Source organism: Bidens hawaiensis, unplaced genomic scaffold (assembly GCF_021521415.1).
Source record: "Bidens hawaiensis isolate Kalapana, Puna unplaced genomic scaffold, B.hawaiensis_p1.1 tig00022914_1, whole genome shotgun sequence".
Classification (NCBI taxonomy): Eukaryota; Viridiplantae; Streptophyta; class Magnoliopsida; order Asterales; family Asteraceae; genus Bidens; species Bidens hawaiensis.
Window position 1 is genome coordinate 261643 of NW_027493588.1, and position 20657 is coordinate 282299.

Below are 20657 nucleotides of genomic sequence, written 5' to 3' on the forward strand. Positions count from 1 at the left end.
GAGTGTTTGCGACAACAAATCCGGTCCATTTAAGCTGCTGTAGTTCAAACTTGTGTATAATAATAATTGTTTTAGATATAATAACAATCATGCGGCAATCTCTTTTAAGAGTTATTAACGAAAACACAAAATTCTAAACAGCAACATATGAAAGCTAAAACTCAGTTGTATATCAAAAGGATAATAAACAAACCTAGTTGACGGACGCGGTTGTATCGGCGTCGGGCATCTGCGAACGAAATGGTTCGGAACGATGAGCTAACAACGATGAGAATAATGAGAGCCAGTGCAAGTCCTCCTCGGTTGAAGATTGAAGCCCTTTTTAGATGTTAGTAAATGAGCGATATATTATGTGTCTATGCTAATCTTAGTTTCTATAGATGGCCTCAGTGTATCCATTGTCGCGTGGTTGTTTGAATAACGACCAGATTGTAGTCAACTCTAATGAAAACATGGATAATATAATGGGAGTGGTTACCCGCCCGCCTAACACATCCTCTATGTTCTCACTCGTTTTCTGGCTTTTTACATTAGAAGCTTTTAACTTTATTATCCAAAGATGTCATATTCCTCCGTGATCAACTCCCCGCCTTTTACGCATGTCTTTCTTTCCTTCTTCTTCTTTTTATTTTATTTTATTTTTGATATGCATGTCAACTTTCATGTTAGAAACATGTATGTATATACGTATGTATGTATACACTGATGCCGATTGGGCTGGTTGTCTAGATACTCGCCATTCCGCGTCAGGGTATTGTGTCTACTATGTCTCCAATCTCATTTCTTGGTCTTCCAAACGGCAACCAACAATTTCTAGATCAAGTGTAGAAGCAGAATACCGGGGAGTAGCCAACGTGGTAGCAGAAATATGTTGGCTTCGTAATCTACTTCTGGAGCTTCACCGACCGTTATCTCAAGCCACCATTGCATATTGTGATAATGTTAGTGCTATTTATCTCTCCGGTAATCCTGTGCAACATCAGCGGACGAAACACATTGAACTTGACATTCACTTCGTTTGCGAGCAGGTTCGTATACTTCATGTTCCCTCGCCATATCGGATTGCAAATATGTTTACTAAAGGTCTTCCACGAGTATTATTCAAAGATTTTCACTCCCATCTCAGCATCCGTTCACCTCTCGCTTCGACTACTGGTGTGTATAGCTGGCACGTATATTTACCTTGTAATTATATTTATTATATTGATCTCTATCCTAATATAGAGAATTGTAAATTGCTGTTATTTGAGAGATTAATGCGAAGGGAGGCAAGAAAACCAATTACAAAATTATTGTACGTTAACAATGACAAAGAAAGGACTCCAAGACATACTACATTTTAGGTCCAAACCATGTTACGATATATAACGATACACTTAAAGGTAGAACATATATTTTTTGAACAGCATGTACATGTTTATATAAAGATGTGTATATATATATAGGGCGTTATATCAATTAAAATTGTGTTTTACCAATTACACTAAGAGCACGACTCCTGAACTTAGAATTAAAGAGTATTTTGATTCAAAAAGCCACTCTTTCGTTTTTATTTTTATTTTTTTGTTTACTTAAAATACAATAGAAAACTAATACAGCTAAAATTCTAGCGCAGAAAACTAATTTTAGTGTTAATATTCTAGGTCAAGTTATTCTATAAAATGAGACAAAAATGAGAAAGATGAGAAAGATTTGTAGAAAAAAAAAACCCTGGAATTCCTTGTGTTGCCTAACTTGATGCCTTCTGTTCAGGACGATAAATGTCATGGTCCGTGGATAGCTGGAGTCATCATACAATTTCACAGTGAAGCCCCTTGTTGTGAGGATTAGAGGCTATTGAAGTTCTTTGTGGATTTGAAGTACTGAAAACAAGTACTGAGGGTAAACAAGCATAAAAACTAGTGAGGATGTAAAGAGTAATTCTTATTCGTTCGATAGACATCAACATAACACGTACATTACATATATATAGCTCAAACCCTGAGGTGACAACGTATTGTAGTTTTAGTGTAGCATAAACAAAGCAAAATACGAGCATATGCATGACGTTCATATCATTTAAAGTTTTCTTAATATCAAATGAGCTCCAAACTGAGGTTGAAGAGTGACGATTACGTGTGGGGCATGAGAATAAGATGGTGAGAGATCAAATTGAAAATGTTGTAGAATCATTGCTAGCGTGGTTTTCGCTTCCAACAAAGCAAAATTTTGTCCAATGCATATACGAGGACCCCAACCAAAAGGAATGTATGATGCTTGACCCTTGGTCACCTTTGACACACCTTCGGAAAATCTTTCAGGTTTGAATGCCTTAACATCATCACCCCATATGCCATGGTCATGGTGCAAAAGCATATTATGCAATTGTAGCAAAGATCCAGCAGGTAAGGTTATGTCTCCTAATTTGGTTTCTTGATGTATCGTGCGTACTAAAAATACCACCGGGGGGTAAAGTCTAAGCACCTCACTAAAAATCATGTTAACCTGCAAAAAAATAGCGAGTAAAATATTCTTAAAAACAATATAGACAAATCCCAATATATGTTGCACAATTGTTGGTGCTACTTTAGGCAAAAAGTATGAAACCTTATTATTATTATTATTATTATTATTATTATTATTATTATTATTATTATTATTATTATTATTATTATTATTATAAAAGAATCCCAATTATTATTATTATTATTATTATTATTATTATTATGCTAAGTTATAATTAATGCCAACCAGTGAGAAAAGTATCTTAGAACTAGTGTTACTTGATACTTTATAGCTTACACCATAGAATCATGGAAATAAATAGATTTCTAAAAACAATGCAGCACAATATATAAGATCTTTTTTTCCATCAAAGGGTGAAAACACTTACTACTTTTAAACGATTCAATCCATCGATATCCATTTTCTTCTCTCCACAGACTAGTGAAACTTCATCTCTAGCCCGGGCTTGCCAATCTTTGTGTTGAGCCAACAACACCATCGTCCAAACAAGCAAGTTTCCTGTGGTCTCTTGTCCTGCAAAGTAGAAAAGCTTACACTCATCAACGATTTCATCAATACTTAATCCAGAATTGGTATTCCCTTGTTGTTTTATTTCTTTGTAATTGGAATCCAGAAGTATGCCCAACAAGTCTTCATTAGTGCTTTGTCCTTCTTTAATTGAGACAATTCGCTTGTCGATGATACTCCTTATTGAAGCCCTCACTTTACGGTCAATTTCCTTCATTCTCTTATTTTTCTTTGTTGGTAAAAATCTGCGAAGTTGTGTTTGATTTTAAAACTCATATCGTTTCAACAATAAAACATAAAGTATTGCAATTTTAAAATGAAATATATTGTAATAATCCTTCGACCTCCATGAATCAAAACAAAAGGAGCTCAAAAGTTAGGTTATGAAGAACATATATACTCACCTTGATCCTGGAATGTAGATTGATTGTATAGCCTCTATGACCAATTGTGCTTGTTCTCTTTGTAATTCAAATATTCTTTTACCTTCCTCAAAACTACTACCAAACGCAGTACGCGAAATTACATCACTCGAGAATGTTTGTAGATAAGGCCATACATCAAGTTCACACGAGCTTTCCGTCCCTAAAATATCTTCCCATTTGTTGATCATCTCAGCACAACACATATCAAATGCAGGAACCATATGCTATAAAGAAAACTTAATATCATTTACTGGTTTCTTTAAAAAAACTTTTGCTACATTTTCTTAAAGACATAAGACAATATATAATAACAAACCTTGAGTTTCTCAACATGGAAAGCAGGATTGATAATTTTCCGGTGTTTGCTCCATTGATCGCATTCAACGTCAGCTAGACCTGCTACTAGTAACTTTATAAAAGGGTTTCCCTTCGCCTTTTGAAATTGATAATTATTTGCAAAGACTTCTTTTATCATAGCCGGTTCAGTTATATGCACCACAGGTATAGGTCCCAACCAGGTGAAGTAGTTTTTTCCTATGCATTAAATAAAATAACATCTTTTATATATGTCATTTGAAGAACAATCAAAAATTTTAAAATATTAGCAAATAGTTCCCATTTATTTTCTTGGTTTAATGCACGATAGTGTAGAAATGCATTAAATGGTAGATTTAATGGAACAAGCGACATCCATAAAAATATAAGAAAGTTGTTAAACAGACACCACCTCTCACTGGATATGCAAAGTTTCCTATACCCGCTATATATGACTAGTATAAATACCTATTTTTGTGGGTTATCAATGTTTTTTACGATAAAACATGTCGAACAATTATTTTATATGATACTTATTAAAAGCCACTAAATTTAGAGTTTCCACCATATGAGTCGTATCTTTCTAAACAAAAGCCTCGACCTATATGATGCATCTGGTCAAGAACATCAAACCACTATACGGCCCGTATAGCTTCTATATGACTCATAATTTTTCAAAAAAAAATGGTTTTTTTTATTGATTATGTTGCGTAGAATATGTCGAGAAATTCCAATTCCGACGAAAGTGTTCAGATGGTTTATGAGCCTCATGCATTTCTACAGTTCTCACGGGGGACAAGGCATACATGAGACTCACTCGGTTCTCGAGGAAGGAGATGGCAGGGCGGCACGATTGACTGAGATATATATAATCAAGGCCGGCCGAGGCCATAATCGGGTAGGGTACACCGTAGAGGCGCCTCTTTGATCAAGATTACCATCCTTGCTATTGGGATCTCACCATATATATCGTTCCAGTATACGTTACTCTTCTATCCTCCTCTGATCGCCTATTCAAGTCTCCATCGATAATCAAACACGAAGTAAACGACTAACTCTCGTTTATATTAATCAGAAAAATAAATCAAAAAAACTGATTACAACTCTCAAACCCTAACTCGGTTTGACTCTTCTTCTCAACAATCCCTAACTCGGTTGCCCTTATTTATAAATGTTAACACAACTTAACTAACAAGAAACCTAATAACCCTAACATGATCATTAAGCAACCAATTAATAACCCTTTTTAATTCTCGGGTTAGACTACATTCCAAGGCCAAATAACAATTGAGCCGGCACATGTATCCATGCCCCTAATCCTGATATTGTACACCAGGGGCGGATCTACATGGAAGCCAGGGGTTGCCCGGGTTACCCCTCAACTTTCTTGACGATATGTTAAATTTTTGTTTTTTCCCTCTACTTTAGAGATAGGTTACCCTTGAACAAACATTAGGATACCCCTCAAAAGCTTTACCTTTGAAGTTCAAAGAGGAAAAAAAAATGTTTTTAAGAATTTTCCTGCAATAGAGCGGTTCCTGGCGAACTCTTATTGAAACATTGAAGAAGAAGAAGTATACTATGTAATATGAAAATAGTTAAAGTAGTATTTTAAAACATATAGGCTACCCACCTATAACCTACCTACAAAGAAAACCTATTTTTTCATTATTTTAGTTTATTATATATCATAAATTAAAGCATCTATAGATCAGTGTACAATTCTAAAAAAATCTTTTGGCATTCTTTCAAAATTATCAATTTCTTTTATTTGTTTTGGTTTTGATTTTTATCGTTAAGTATATGTAAATTTAATTATGTATGAATATTTATTCATATGTTAGCATTTATAATTAAGTAATTTAAATTTTTGATATTTAAAAATATTATGCTAAACTCTAATTATAATTCTTTAATGTTACGAAATTAGGGTTTATGTGAGCAATTCTTTCTAGTTTTTAATAACTTTAATTTTTTTTATATACTTGACAGAAGATATTTTAGGTCACACAAATGCTCTCTAAAAACATCTTAAAAAAAATTAGGTTACCCTTAAAATTCTCTTATAGATCCGTATTGTACACTTCCAATTATTTATCCATGAGCATTCCATCATGCCCCAGTGGGCAACTTTATCGGGATTATGCATGCCCAAAGGTACTATGAACGGTGTTTTTCTTCAGAATATTTTGTAGAAGTAGGTGGTGATAGGGGACTTTGGGACATTGACCAAGTCTTCGCTCATCAGGAAAAAAATAATAATAAAAAGAAGAAAATAAGGGATACACCTATGTCCGCCCTTGAGTCTGACCCTACCATCTTTCAACCATGTCCACCCACATATCTATCCTCATTTTAATTTTTCATTATATTAAATTCAGCTAGATCTTTTTTCTTTAAAACAGAGTGGTTAGTATTTAAACAAAATTTTTTATATTTCCAATAAATACAAACTGATTACAATAACATAGCAGGTAAACGAGCAACAAAGCTGCGTCGCAATCCCCCTTTTAGACAGGGAAACCAATCCTAAGAACAACAAAGTTTGAGGTCTTAGTGGCCAAAGAATGCACGACCCACTTAAAAAATTCCACAACCTTCGAGGCTAGGAAACTATATGTGTCAAAAGCAAAAAACAAAAGAGATAAACACACGTTGTTGTCATGTTGACAATTGCGGGTATTGTTCTATTTTAAATACTACTAAAGTATCAAAATAATGGGAATGGATGAAGGAAAATAGTAAGGTTAAATGAGCCAGAACGTGTACCATAAGCAGTGACAGATTTATGTTGGAAGGGCAAGACTCGGACGACTATATTGTCGTTGAGATTTATAGGTTTTGATTTGGCGTCTTTTACCATCTTTACAAACTCTTTTACGTCTCCAAACAAGAATCTATAAGGGCTTCCCTTGAGGCCTTGCTTTCTTAAGAACTTCTCCGTTCTCTTTGGTTTGAGCCACACCCAAATCAAAAACCTTGATGCACACCACACAAGTATTATCAATATTATTATTCCCACACCACGCCATACCCCACTTACTTCCATCTTGGTAGGAAACTTTCTAAATCATGTGATGACTTTAGGAGAAAATGATATTTATTGATGGATGATGTTTGCTTTAGTTCCCTTATACTTTTGAATAATTTATGATGGACCCTTTTAACAGTTTTGTGTGAAAGACTGAAAGCCCAGATTTATGTGAGTATACCATTTATAAAGAGTGTAGCATATAACATGGTATTTATTAATGGTTAAAAGTTTAATATAATGACAAATTCGGTTTCTCACACATCCGATATTGATCTCAAAGACACGATACTGCTAGGCTCGACTAGGCTAGATCCCTCATGACGAGACTCCAACGGAAGTAAATATATGAAAGGTTATTTTAGGGTAAAGACAGGTTCAATGTAAGAGTAACGGTCATTTTTTGCGTTGTTCGGGGCAGTGGTCATGGTCTGAAAGATATTTTAGAAGCTTAAAAAGGTCCATGTTGCTATTGTGAGATTGAACTGTCATAAAATGCATTAATGCATCAAGCATGCTATCTTTAATGTTGTGCGAGGGCATTTATAAGTTGTGCATGTACTTATTGTGTTGTTTTTTAAGATCTCCTTGATGTTGTAGTTCATATGTTTAAAGATATTGTAGGACCAATATTATATATTGATGTTGATCTTTCGTCATCTTTATCTCCTGCTCAGTCTGAATCATTATACAATTGAACTTTTAGGTGGTTATTTGGTTGAAAGAGGACCCCGTGGCCTGCTGTCCCTTTGAGATAACTAATAATCCTCTTTATGGCTTCCATATGACTTACTTGAGGTTGATGCATAAATTTGCAGACCACCCCAACCGCATATGCAATATCTGGACGAGTATGCGAGAGGTATATCAATTTTCCTACCAAGCTTTGGTATCTTTCTTTGTTTGCCAATTTCCCATCTTCTTTCATATGGAGTTTATGGTTTACCGCAATTGGTGTGTCGGTAGGCTTGCAATCGATCATTCCTGTCTCAGCTAGAAGGTCAAGAATATACTTCTTCTAACATATAAAGATCCCTTGTTTAGAACTTAGTACTTCCATTCCAAGAAAGTACTTAAGTCTTTCTAGGTCCTTCATTTCGAATTCTGTGGATAAATTTGCCTTTAACTTCTTCATTTCTTTCTTATCGTTTCCTGTAATGATCATGCTATCAACATATATAATTAAGCAAGTTACAAGTTTACCTCTTTGTTTAAGGAAAAGTGTATGATCGAAGTTGCTTTGGCGAAACCCATATCATATCATTGCTAGGGTAAATTTGCCAAACCAAGCTCGAGGAGATTGTTTAAGCCCGTAGAGTGATTATTTTAATCGACAGACTTCCTTATTTTTTGTGAATCCAGAAGGAGCTTCCATATATACTTCTTCCTTTAATTCTCAATGTAAGAATGCATTCTTAACATCAAATTGATGAATAGGCCATCCTTCGTTTGCAGCGAAAGAAAAAAGGGACCGGATTGTGTTGACCTTGGCTACCGGAGAGAATGTTTCTGAGTAGTCAACTCCGTAAGTTTGGGTATAGCCTTTAGCCACTAATCGTGCCTTACATCTTTCAATAGTTCCATCAGGCTTATGTTTAATTGAGAAGATCCATCGACATATTTTACTGGTTTCTTTCTCGGTGGATGGTCACACTTTTCCCATGTGTCATTTTTCTTTAGTGCCCTCATCTCTGTTTCCATTGCATCCTACCAATTCTTTGATTGTAAGGCTTGTTCCACATAAGTCGGGATTTTTTCAGCATATAGGAAAGAGTTAAAGGCCTTGGCTTCGTCAGATAGGCTCCCTTCAGCTATATTTGCCATGGGATACCTAGACGACTTAGTCTGTTTAAAAAACTAAATTTGCAATTCTGTCAAATCTTTATATACTTGTCATGACTTAAAAGTTATGTTTGATTGAAAATATCGTGGAAAATAAACGCAACATCTAGTCAGAGCGTTTTCTACTCGCTGAGTAATAACTTAACACACACTTGGACGTAGGAGTCATGATATCTAAATTATGAATGCCATATTGAGCCAAGAATGTATTGGTTTGCTATAATTATATATCGAATATTGTGTCAACATAACAGAGATGAATTGTTATTAATCTCCCTTTAAAAAAACTAAATTATTTCAAATCTTAATTAACATGTTGAACATATATGTTTGCTATTAGCAACATACACATTCACCAAAGTTATCCTTTTTACAGCAACCGTTCTCACAATGGCTCGAACCACTTGGTGTTCCCGGTCTAGTGGTCCACCCCTTCCACCTTGGCCGCCACACCTGGGTATTTCTCCTTGTCTTGGTGAATTAATGCAGTCGTCAGCTGCACATAAAAAGGTCAAAACAAAATTATGTGTGGAAAAGATAACAAGACCATCAACTTATTGGTTAAACTTTTGTTAAACCAAGTGATCTGTTGATTAACAAGAATATTAATTGTGATAGTTGAGTTTTCAAACGCAAATTTTATATATTGAACAACTTAAAGCATTTATTCAAATCCAACCAAACTATTGTTTAAATAAAAAGTTGTATTCGTTAATTAATGCAATTGAGCATTTGAATAGTATAATATATATTAGTTACACACCGCTAAAGCTGCCTATTAATTTGCAACGTTAAAAATTGTGAATAAATTGCGACGGACTTGCGACCAAAATTCATATTGGTCGCAAAAATAATGACCAACCTCGATTCAGTCACAAACAAGTCACCGTTTTGTTGGCAAACTACCATTTAAAGCGGTGGCAAACAATCCATATAAAAAAATAAATTTGTGACGAAATTTATTACAAAAATGGTTATGGAAAACTTTGCGACTGTTAGAGCAGTCGCAAAAATGAGAAGAAAAAAATAAAATTTGTGACGGTCTAAGGCGGTAGAAAACTTTCTCATGGTTTATCCATAGCGGTTTCGGTTGCAAAGTGGTGGCAAAAGGGCAATTGCGAGTGTTTGCGACAACAAATCCGGTCCATTTAAGCTGCTGTAGTTCAAACTTGTGTATAATAATAATTGTTTTAGATATAATAACAATCATGCGGCAATCTCTTTTAAGAGTTATTAACGAAAACACAAAATTCTAAACAGCAACATATGAAAGCTAAAACTCAGTTGTATATCAAAAGGATAATAAACAAACCTAGTTAACGGACGCGGTTGTATCGGCGTCGGGCATCTGCGAACGAAATGGTTCGGAACGATGAGCTAACAACGATGAGAATAATGAGAGCCAGTGCAAGTCCTCCTCGGTTGAAGATTGAAGCCATTTTTAGATGTTAGTAAATGAGCGATATATTATGTGTCTATGCTAATCTTAGTTTCTATATATGGCCTCAGTGTATCCATTGTCGCGTGGTTGTTTGAATAACGACCAGATTGTAGTCAACTCTAATGAAAACATGGATAATATAATGGGAGTGGTTACCCGCCCGCCTAACACATCCTCTATGTTCTCACTCGTTTTCTGGCTTTTTACATTAGAAGCTTTTAACTTTATTATCCAAAGATGTCATATTCCTCCGTGATCAACTCCCCGCCTTTTACGCATGTCTTTCTTTCCTTCTTCTTCTTTTTATTTTATTTTATTTTTGATATGCATGTCAACTTTCATGTTAGAAACATGTATGTATATACGTATGTATGTATACACTGATGCCGATTGGGCTGGTTGTCTAGATACTCGCCATTCCGCGTCAGGGTATTGTGTCTACTATGTCTCCAATCTCATTTCTTGGTCTTCCAAACGGCAACCAACAATTTCTAGATCAAGTGTAGAAGCAGAATACCGGGGAGTAGCCAACGTGGTAGCAGAAATATGTTGGCTTCGTAATCTACTTCTGGAGCTTCACCGACCGTTATCTCAAGCCACCATTGCATATTGTGATAATGTTAGTGCTATTTATCTCTCCGGTAATCCTGTGCAACATCAGCGGACGAAACACATTGAACTTGACATTCACTTCGTTTGCGAGCAGGTTCGTATACTTCATGTTCCCTCGCCATATCGGATTGCAAATATGTTTACTAAAGGTCTTCCACGAGTATTATTCAAAGATTTTCACTCCCATCTCAGCATCCGTTCACCTCTCGCTTCGACTACTGGTGTGTATAGCTGGCACGTATATTTACCTTGTAATTATATTTATTATATTGATCTCTATCCTAATATAGAGAATTGTAAATTGTTGTTATTTGAGAGATTAATGCGAAGGGAGGCAAGAAAACCAATTACAAAATTATTGTACGTTAACAATGACAAAGAAAGGACTCCAAGACATACTACATTTTAGATCCAAACCATGTTACGATATATAACGATACACTTAAAGGTAGAACATATATTTTTTTAACAGCATGTACATGTTTATATAAAGATGTGCATATATATAGGGCGTTATATCAATTAAAATTGTGTTTTACCAATTACACTAAGAGCACGACTCCTGAACTTAGAATTAAAGAGTATTTTGATTCAAAAAGCCACTCTTTCGTTTTTATTTTTATTTTTTTGTTTACTTAAAATACAATAGAAAACTAATACAGCTAAAATTCTAGCGCAGAAAACTAATTTTAGTGTTAATATTCTAGGTCAAGTTATTCTATAAAATGAGACAAAAATGAGAAAGATGAGAAAGATTTGTAGCAAAAAAAAAACCCTGGAATTCCTTGTGTTGCCTAACTTGATGCCTTCTGTTCAGGACGATAAATGTCATGGTCCGTGGATAGCTGGAGTCATCATACAATTTCACAGTGAAGCCCCTTGTTGTGAGGATTAGAGGCTATTGAAGTTCTTTGTGGATTTGAAGTACTGAAAACAAGTACTGAGGGTAAACAAGCATAAAAACTAGTGAGGATGTAAAGAGTAATTCTTATTCGTTCGATAGACATCAACATAACACGTACATTACATATATATAGCTCAAACCCTGAGGTGACAACGTATTGTAGTTTTAGTGTAGCATAAACAAAGCAAAATACGAGCATATGCATGACGTTCATATCATTTAAAGTTTTCTTAATATCAAATGAGCTCCAAACTGAGGTTGAAGAGTGACGATTACGTGTGGGGCATGAGAATAAGATGGTGAGAGATCAAATTGAAAATGTTGTAGAATCATTGCTAGCGTGGTTTTCGCTTCCAACAAAGCAAAATTTTGTCCAATGCATATACGAGGACCCCAACCAAAAGGAATGTATGATGCTTGACCCTTGGTCACCTTTGACACACCTTCGGAAAATCTTTCAGGTTTGAATGCCTTAACATCATCACCCCATATGCCATGGTCATGGTGCAAAAGCATATTATGCAATTGTAGCAAAGATCCAGCAGGTAAGGTTATGTCTCCTAATTTGGTTTCTTGATGTATCGTGCGTACTAAAAATACCACCGGGGGGTAAAGTCTAAGCACCTCACTAAAAATCATGTTAACCTGCAAAAAAATAGCGAGTAAAATATTCTTAAAAACAATATAGACAAATCCCAATATATGTTGCACAATTGTTGGTGCTACTTTAGGCAAAAAGTATGAAACCTTATTATTATTATTATTATTATTATTATTATTATTATTATTATTATTATTATTATTATTATTATTATTATTATTATTATAAAAGAATCCCAATTATTATTATTATTATTATTATTATTATTATTATTATTATTATTATTATTATTATTATTATTATTATTATTATTCTGCTAAGTTATAATTAATGCCAACCAGTGAGAAAAGTATCTTAGAACTAGTGTTACTTGATACTTTATAGCTTACACCATAGAATCATGGAAATAAATAGATTTCTAAAAACAATGCAGCACAATATATAAGATCTTTTTTTCCATCAAAGGGTGAAAACACTTACTACTTTTAAACGATTCAATCCATCGATATCCATTTTCTTCTCTCCACAGACTAGTGAAACTTCATCTCTAGCCCGGGCTTGCCAATCTTTGTGTTGAGCCAACAACACCATCGTCCAAACAAGCAAGTTTCCTGTGGTCTCTTGTCCTGCAAAGTAGAAAAGCTTACACTCATCAACGATTTCATCAATACTTAATCCAGAATTGGTATTCCCTTGTTGTTTTATTTCTTTGTAATTGGAATCCAGAAGTATGCCCAACAAGTCTTCATTAGTGCTTTGTCCTTCTTTAATTGAGACAATTCGCTTGTCGATGATACTCCTTATTGAAGCCCTCACTTTACGGTCAATTTCCTTCATTCTCTTATTTTTCTTTGTTGGTAAAAATCTGCGAAGTTGTGTTTGATTTTAAAACTCATATCGTTTCAACAATAAAACATAAAGTATTGCAATTTTAAAATGAAATATATTGTAATAATCCTTCGACCTCCATGAATCAAAACAAAAGGAGCTCAAAAGTTAGGTTATGAAGAACATATATACTCACCTTGATCCTGGAATGTAGATTGATTGTATAGCCTCTATGACCAATTGTGCTTGTTCTCTTTGTAATTCAAATATTCTTTTACCTTCCTCAAAACTACTACCAAACGCAGTACGCGAAATTACATCACTCGAGAATGTTTGTAGATAAGGCCATACATCAAGTTCACACGAGCTTTCCGTCCCTAAAATATCTTCCCATTTGTTGATCATCTCAGCACAACACATATCAAATGCAGGAACCATATGCTATAAAGAAAACTTAATATCATTTACTGGTTTCTTTAAAAAAACTTTTGCTATATTTTCTTAAAGACATAAGACAATATATAATAACAAACCTTGAGTTTCTCAACATGGAAAGCAGGATTGATAATTTTCCGGTGTTTGCTCCATTGATCGCATTCAACGTCAGCTAGACCTGCTACTAGTAACTTTATAAAAGGGTTTCCCTTCGCCTTTTGAAATTGATAATTATTTGCAAAGACTTCTTTTATCATAGCCGGTTCAGTTATATGCACCACAGGTATAGGTCCCAACCAGGTGAAGTAGTTTTTTCCTATGCATTAAATAAAATAACATCTTTTATATATGTCATTTGAAGAAAAATCAAAAATTTTAAAATATTAGCAAATAGTTCCCATTTATTTTCTTGGTTTAATGCACGATAGTGTAGAAATGCATTAAATGGTAGATTTAATGGAACAAGCGACATCCATAAAAATATAAGAAAGTTGTTAAACAGACACCACCTCTCACTGGATATGCAAAGTTTCCTATACCCGCTATATATGAGTAGTATAAATACCTATTTTTGTGGGTTATCAATGTTTTTTACGATAAAACATGTCGAACAATTATTTTATATGATACTTATTAAAAGCCACTAAATTTAGAGTTTCCACCATATGAGTCGTATCTTTCTAAACAAAAGCCTCGACCTATATGATGCATCTGGTCAAGAACATCAAACCACTATACGGCCCGTATAGCTTCTATATGACTCATAATTTTTCAAAAAAAAATGGTTTTTTTTATTGATTATGTTGCGTAGAATATGTCGAGAAATTCCAATTCCGACGAAAGTGTTCAGATGGTTTATGAGCCTCATGCATTTCTACAGTTCTCACGGGGGACAAGGCATACATGAGACTCACTCGGTTCTCGAGGAAGGAGATGGCAGGGCAGGCACGATTGACTGAGATATATATAATCAAGGCCGGCCGAGGCCATAATCGGGTAGGGTACACCGTAGAGGCGCCTCTTTGATCAAGATTACCATCCTTGCTATTGGGATCTCACCATATATATCGTTCCAGTATACGTTACTCTTCTATCCTCCTCTGATCGCCTATTCAAGTCTCCATCGATAATCAAACACGAAGTAAACGACTAACTCTCGTTTATATTAATCAGAAAAATAAATCAAAAAAACTGATTACAACTCTCAAACCCTAACTCGGTTTGACTCTTCTTCTCAACAATCCCTAACTCGGTTGCCCTTATTTATAAATGTTAACACAACTTAACTAACAAGAAACCTAATAACCCTAACATGATCATTAAGCATCCAATTAATAACCCTTTTTAATTCTCGGGTTAGACTACATTCCAAGGCCAAATAACAATTGAGCCGGCACATGTATCCATGCCCCTAATCCTGATATTGTACACCAGGGGCGGATCTACATGGAAGCCAGGGGTTGCCCGGGTTACCCCTCAACTTTCTTGACGATATGTTAAATTTTTGTTTTTTCCCTCTACTTTAGAGATAGGTTACCCTTGAACAAACATTAGGATACCCCTCAAAAGCTTTACCTTTGAAGTTCAAAGAGGAAAAAAAAATGTTTTTAAGAATTTTCCTGCAATAGAGCGGTTCCTGGCGAACTCTTATTGAAACATTGAAGAAGAAGAAGTATACTATGTAATATGAAAATAGTTAAAGTAGTATTTTAAAACATATAGGCTACCCACCTATAACCTACCTACAAAGAAAACCTATTTTTTCATTATTTTAGTTTATTATATATCATAAATTAAAGCATCTATAGATCAGTGTACAATTCTAAAAAAATCTTTTGGCATTCTTTCAAAATTATCAATTTCTTTTATTTGTTTTGGTTTTGATTTTTATCGTTAAGTATATGTAAATTTAATTATGTATGAATATTTATTCATATGTTAGCATGTATAATTAAGTAATTTAAATTTTTGATATTTAAAAATATTATGCTAAACTCTAATTATAATTCTTTAATGTTACGAAATTAGGGTTTATGTGAGCAATTCTTTCTAGTTTTTAATAACTTTAATTTTTTTTATATACTTGACAGAAGATATTTTAGGTCACACAAATGCTCTCTAAAAACATCTTAAAAAAAATTAGGTTACCCTTAAAATTCTCTTATAGATCCGTATTGTACACTTCCAATTATTTATCCATGAGCATTCCATCATGCCCCAGTGGGCAACTTTATCGGGATTATGCATGCCCAAAGGGACTATGAACGGTGTTTTTCTTCAGAATATTTTGTAGAAGTAGGTGGTGATAGGGGACTTTGGGACATTGACCAAGTCTTCGCTCATCAGGAAAAAATTAATAATAAAAAGAAGAAAATAAGGGATACACCTATGTCCGCCCTTGAGTCTGACCCTACCATCTTTCAACCATGTCCACCCACATATCTATCCTCATTTTAATTTTTCATTATATTAACTTCAGCTAGATCTTTTTTCTTTAAAACAGAGTGGTTAGTATTTTAAACAAAATTTTTTATATTTCCAATAAATACAAACTGATTACAATAACATAGCAGGTAAACGAGCAACAAAGCTGCGTCGCAATCCCCCTTTTAGACAGGGAAACCAATCCTAAGAACAACAAAGTTTGAGGTCTTAGTGGCCAAAGAATGCACGACCCACTTAAAAAATTCCACAACCTTCGAGGCTAGGAAACTATATGTGTCAAAAGCAAAAAACAAAAGAGATAAACACATGTTGTTGTCATGTTGACAATTGCGGGTATTGTTCTATTTTAAATACTACTAAAGTATCAAAATAATGGGAATGGATGAAGGAAAATAGTAAGGTTAAATGAGCCAGAACGTGTACCATAAGCAGTGACAGATTTATGTTGGAAGGGCAAGACTCGGACGACTATATTGTCGTTGAGATTTATAGGTTTTGATTTGGCGTCTTTTACCATCTTTACAAACTCTTTTACGTCTCCAAACAAGAATCTATAAGGGCTTCCCTTGAGGCCTTGCTTTCTTAAGAACTTCTCCGTTCTCTTTGGTTTGAGCCACACCCAAATCAAAAACCTTGATGCACACCACACAAGTATTATCAATATTATTATTCCCACACCACGCCATACCCCACTTACTTCCATCTTGGTAGGAAACTTTCTAAATCATGTGATGACTTTAGGAGAAAATGATATTTATTGATGGATGATGTTTGCTTTAGTTCCCTTATACTTTTGAATAATTTGTGATGGACCCTTTTAACAGTTTTGTGTGAAAGACTGAAAGCCCAGATTTATGTGAGTATACCATTTATAAAGAGTGTAGCATATAACATGGTATTTATTAATGGTTAAAAGTTTAATATAATGACAAATTCGGTTTCTCACACATCCGATATTGATCTCAAAGACACGATACTGCTAGGCTCGACTAGGCTAGATCCCTCATGACGAGACTCCAACGGAAGTAAATATATGAAAGGTTATTTTAGGGTAAAGACAGGTTTAATGTAAGAGTAACGGTCATTTTTTGCGTTGTTCGGGGCAGTGGTCATGGTCTGAAAGATATTTTAGAAGCTTAAAAAGGTCCATGTTGCTATTGTGAGATTGAACTGTCATAAAATGCATTAATGCATCAAGCATGCTATCTTTAATGTTGTGCGAGGGCATTTATAAGTTGTGCATGTACTTATTGTGTTGTTTTTTAAGATCTCCTTGATGTTGTAGTTCATATGTTTAAAGATATTGTAGGACCAATATTATATATTGGTTTTAGGATTGTATGTGTCATTTTAGTTTGCTTTTAGTCGATGTATTACGTACTCGGTATTTTTATTTTGTACGTTTATTTTGTAAGTATTGGAGAAATGGGGACCCTATAAAAGGTTCACTTAACCATTTCTCCAAAAAACTCTTCACAACTCAAGACACTTTTTAGAAAATAAAGTTTCTTCTCTCCATCCTCTTCTTTCTTATCTTCAAGCAAATAACTAAACAAAACTAAGATCCGAGATCCGAGTGTCGTTGGTGATTTCCGCTAACCAACAACACGGATTGATCCGAGTCAAGTCTTGAGATCCATCTAAATGACCTACAAGAGTACTGCTTTATTGTAAGGAACATGTTAATAAGAGTATTGCTTTATTTCTAGAGGACCAACGATAATATAAATCAAGGAACATGATTATTGTTGGAAAGGAACATGATTTATATTGTTGATTTATATAATAAAGCAGTATCGATTTATCGTTGATCCTTGGAAAGCAGTACTCTTACAAAACCCATTTATCGTTGATTTATATTATCGATGGGAAAGGTTATATAATCATGTTCCTTGATTTATGTAATCATGTAGGTCCTCTAGATGGATCTCAAGACTTGACTCGGATCAATCCGTGTTGTTGGTTAGCGGAAATCACCAACGACACTCGGATCTCGGATCTTAGTTTTGTTTAGTTATTTGCTTGAAGATAAGAAAGAAGAGGATGGAGAGAAGAAACTTTATTTTCTAAAAAGTGTCTTGAGTTGTGAAGAGTTTTTTGGAGAAATGGTTAAGTGAACCTTTTATAGGGTCCCCATTTCTCCAATACTTACAAAATAAACGTACAAAATAAACATACCGAGTACGTAATACATCGACTAAAAGCAAACTAGAACGACATATACAATCCTAAAAGCAATATATAATATTGGCCTACAATCTCCCTCTAGGATTGAGTATGTCGAGGAACCTTCGTCAAGTTTTTTGCTTTGTCTTTATTTCTTGAAACTTAGTACTTGTCTTGATCTAGGGTCTTGAACCAGATTGGATCTTGGACAAATCTTTATTTTCCGTTCTTATCTTATTTTCTGGGAAGGATCGGCAACAGCAAATTTTAGAAACATCAGATGCGGGAGGCTCGACATCTAATTTCTTTTGTTGACTTTCTTGTGCCGATTGGTTTATTTTCCTTGTCTTCAGATAAAGTAAGTTCATTTTTAGTTTTAACCACCAACTTTCATGTTCTCGTTTCTTTTAAGCGCTTCAGCATCTGCAACTCCAAGCAGACTTGATCTTGATCTACATGTCCATGTATAACTACACAAAACTTAGAACGAATCAGATTCGTTCACAGGCCCTCTCGAGGGTCAAAGAATAATTCGTTCATAGACCCTCCCAATTTTAGTCCCTCAACTTGTAAGTGATTTGTTTAAGTCCTAGATTTCCAACAAACTTTGTATGAACGACCTTAACCACAAAACATGTGATTTTGAATAAACAAGGTTTAATAAAATATGTACGAACACAATAAAAACTTAAAATCTTTTTGGCATTTTCATATAGTTTAATATTACGAAAATATATACATAGTATTTTGAAGTTGAAACAAAAATAAAACAAAATCAAAATAAACAATAAAAGATAGGAGTAAAGATGAAATTAATATTATATATCAATAATATTTACAAAATTTTCTAATGATTTTAATATTTTTGTGAGAAAGATCACAACATGGAATCATATTGATTTGCAAAGCCCTAGATTGCGTTTCCATTTTGATATTATTATGTCATAATTTCATCACCGACTGTAGATATTGTCCGTTTGTTTAACTTGACAAGTGTTTTGATGTCAAAGTGATACGTTTAAAGTACAATTAGGCACGGTGCTTATGTGGTCCCCACATAATCAGACATGTTACTTATTCCATCATATCTCGGGCTTACTTTGTGTTAACATATCACCTCAACTTGACTTAAACATTTCTTATTTGATCACAGTACTCTTATTAACATACTTGACACTTTGTACTTTGTACACTTAACATTTTGTGCTTTGCACACGTGACTCGATCTAGAAAGATTAAAATAAAGCAGAAGATTCAGGGCCTTAACAATCAGATCTTGTATGACTACAAACAGAGAAAGTCCAAGGCTTGAATCAAAATAAATGAAGAAATAAAGCAGAAGTTAAAATCCTAAATGACTCTTTTTCTAATTTTTTATTTTGTTTTTCTGTTTTTCTTTTTCTTTTCTTGACTCTTTTGTTTTCCTTTTTCTTGCCTTTCTATGAGGCTTTTCTTGACTCAAATGAAAAATTAAATTGACACTTATTTCATAAGACAACTGTGATCAGGTAAAGAGAGGCTTGGGTATGACATATATAATTACATTTCTGCCTTCATGAATATGACTTCACGGAATCATGCAACCGCTTCATAATCGTATATCCACTAGTACCAGCAGGAATTTAGGTTTATATCACCCGACACTTACTTGTTTGTCAAGCCTATCTACACATCTGTGAGTGATTTTGTAGACTTTTGATCTACTCTTTTCATGCGCTAGGATCATTGCATATCAATGTACTATCATTTTCCAATGGTCGAATCAATTTCTCAAAATTTGAAAATTTTAATTATCCGAGTCCCTCTAAGCAGGAGCTCCCTCTAAACGAGACAATTCCTTTTAGATTTTCTTAAAAGTAATATAAAATCTTTTTGGTAAATCAAATGATTTGTTTTTGCTTTTCTTAAGATAAATTGAAAATCTTTTTGGTGAGTTAAACTTAACTCATTTTCTCCCTCTAAAATTGTGACATATTTGAATAATATTTACAATTTTAAAACAAAAGGATAGATAGGTTGTTTTAATCAAAATTGATCATGCCGAGCGATTCGACCAGAAATTCAAACTGGGCATGATCGATGGCTTTAGTGAAAAGGTCAGCAAAGTTGTTGTTAGATAGACTATTTTAAGCATGCATTATCACATTGTATAACAAAGTTGAAGAGATTCAAACCGAGATCCAACAGCTGATGCTGGATCCATCACTTGAGAGAAGCAGTTGGACAAGGTTGGTTGAGAAACGCTCGAAAAGTTGTTGTTGAACCATTTAAACAAGGCTTCCCTTCCTTGAAGTTTGTCCTCCCATATCGCTTATAAAAGACTCGAATCCGCCATCGAATGGTTTAGCATCAAATAGCAAGGGTTTGTCTCCCATCATATGCCGGGTACAATCACTATCTAAGTACCTAACACTATTGATAGTCCTCTTTGATTGACCCTGCATGCACTAAGCGTTTAAATAGACATGGGTTCCCGGGATACTTTTGTCCCGGGAAGGTCAACCGAAAATCGACCAAACTTGATTTTATTTCTTGAAAACCATTTATTTCTTGTTGGATCCTCACTTGATGAAGAACAGTCCTTAGGAATCCAAGTAAAA

The 20657-nt window shown here is 34.4% G+C and overlaps 2 protein-coding genes across 2 annotated transcripts; both read right to left on the minus strand.

Moving 5' to 3' along the window:
* Positions 1-1980: 1980 nt before the first annotated feature.
* On the minus strand, positions 1981-6880 carry LOC143566581 (cytochrome P450 CYP72A219-like). The gene is made up of 5 exons (XM_077053244.1): positions 6522-6880; positions 3754-3971; positions 3417-3661; positions 2873-3257; positions 1981-2484 (listed from the first exon to the last, which is right to left on the minus strand). The coding sequence occupies exons 1-5, from the start codon at positions 6799-6801 to the stop codon at positions 2059-2061; spliced, it is 1554 nt and encodes a 517-aa protein (XP_076909359.1). The 5' UTR covers positions 6802-6880; the 3' UTR covers positions 1981-2058.
* A 4843-nt stretch (positions 6881-11723) lies between these two features.
* LOC143566582 (cytochrome P450 CYP72A219-like) lies at positions 11724-16673 on the minus strand. Its single transcript, XM_077053245.1, has 5 exons — positions 16315-16673; positions 13545-13762; positions 13208-13452; positions 12664-13048; positions 11724-12227 (listed from the first exon to the last, which is right to left on the minus strand). Exons 1-5 carry the CDS (start codon positions 16592-16594, stop codon positions 11802-11804), a joined length of 1554 nt encoding a protein of 517 aa, XP_076909360.1. The 5' UTR covers positions 16595-16673; the 3' UTR covers positions 11724-11801.
* Positions 16674-20657: the final 3984 nt, after the last annotated feature.

Bases quoted from the DNA above. Each gene is read 5' to 3' on its own strand.
- LOC143566581 (XM_077053244.1), bottom strand. From the start codon at position 6,801: ATGGAAGTAAGTGGGGTATGGCGTGGTGTGGGAATAATAATATTGATA. The intron at 3,972-6,521 runs GTACACGTTCTG...TTTAATGCATAG, and splicing joins TAAATCTGTCACTGCTTATG to GAAAAAACTACTTCACCTGG. The intron at 3,258-3,416 runs GTGAGTATATAT...ACAACTTCGCAG, and splicing joins ATCTACATTCCAGGATCAAG to ATTTTTACCAACAAAGAAAA.
- LOC143566582 (XM_077053245.1), bottom strand. From the start codon at position 16,594: ATGGAAGTAAGTGGGGTATGGCGTGGTGTGGGAATAATAATATTGATA. The intron at 13,049-13,207 runs GTGAGTATATAT...ACAACTTCGCAG, and splicing joins ATCTACATTCCAGGATCAAG to ATTTTTACCAACAAAGAAAA. The intron at 12,228-12,663 runs GTAAGTGTTTTC...ATTTTTTTGCAG, and splicing joins GATTGAATCGTTTAAAAGTA to GTTAACATGATTTTTAGTGA.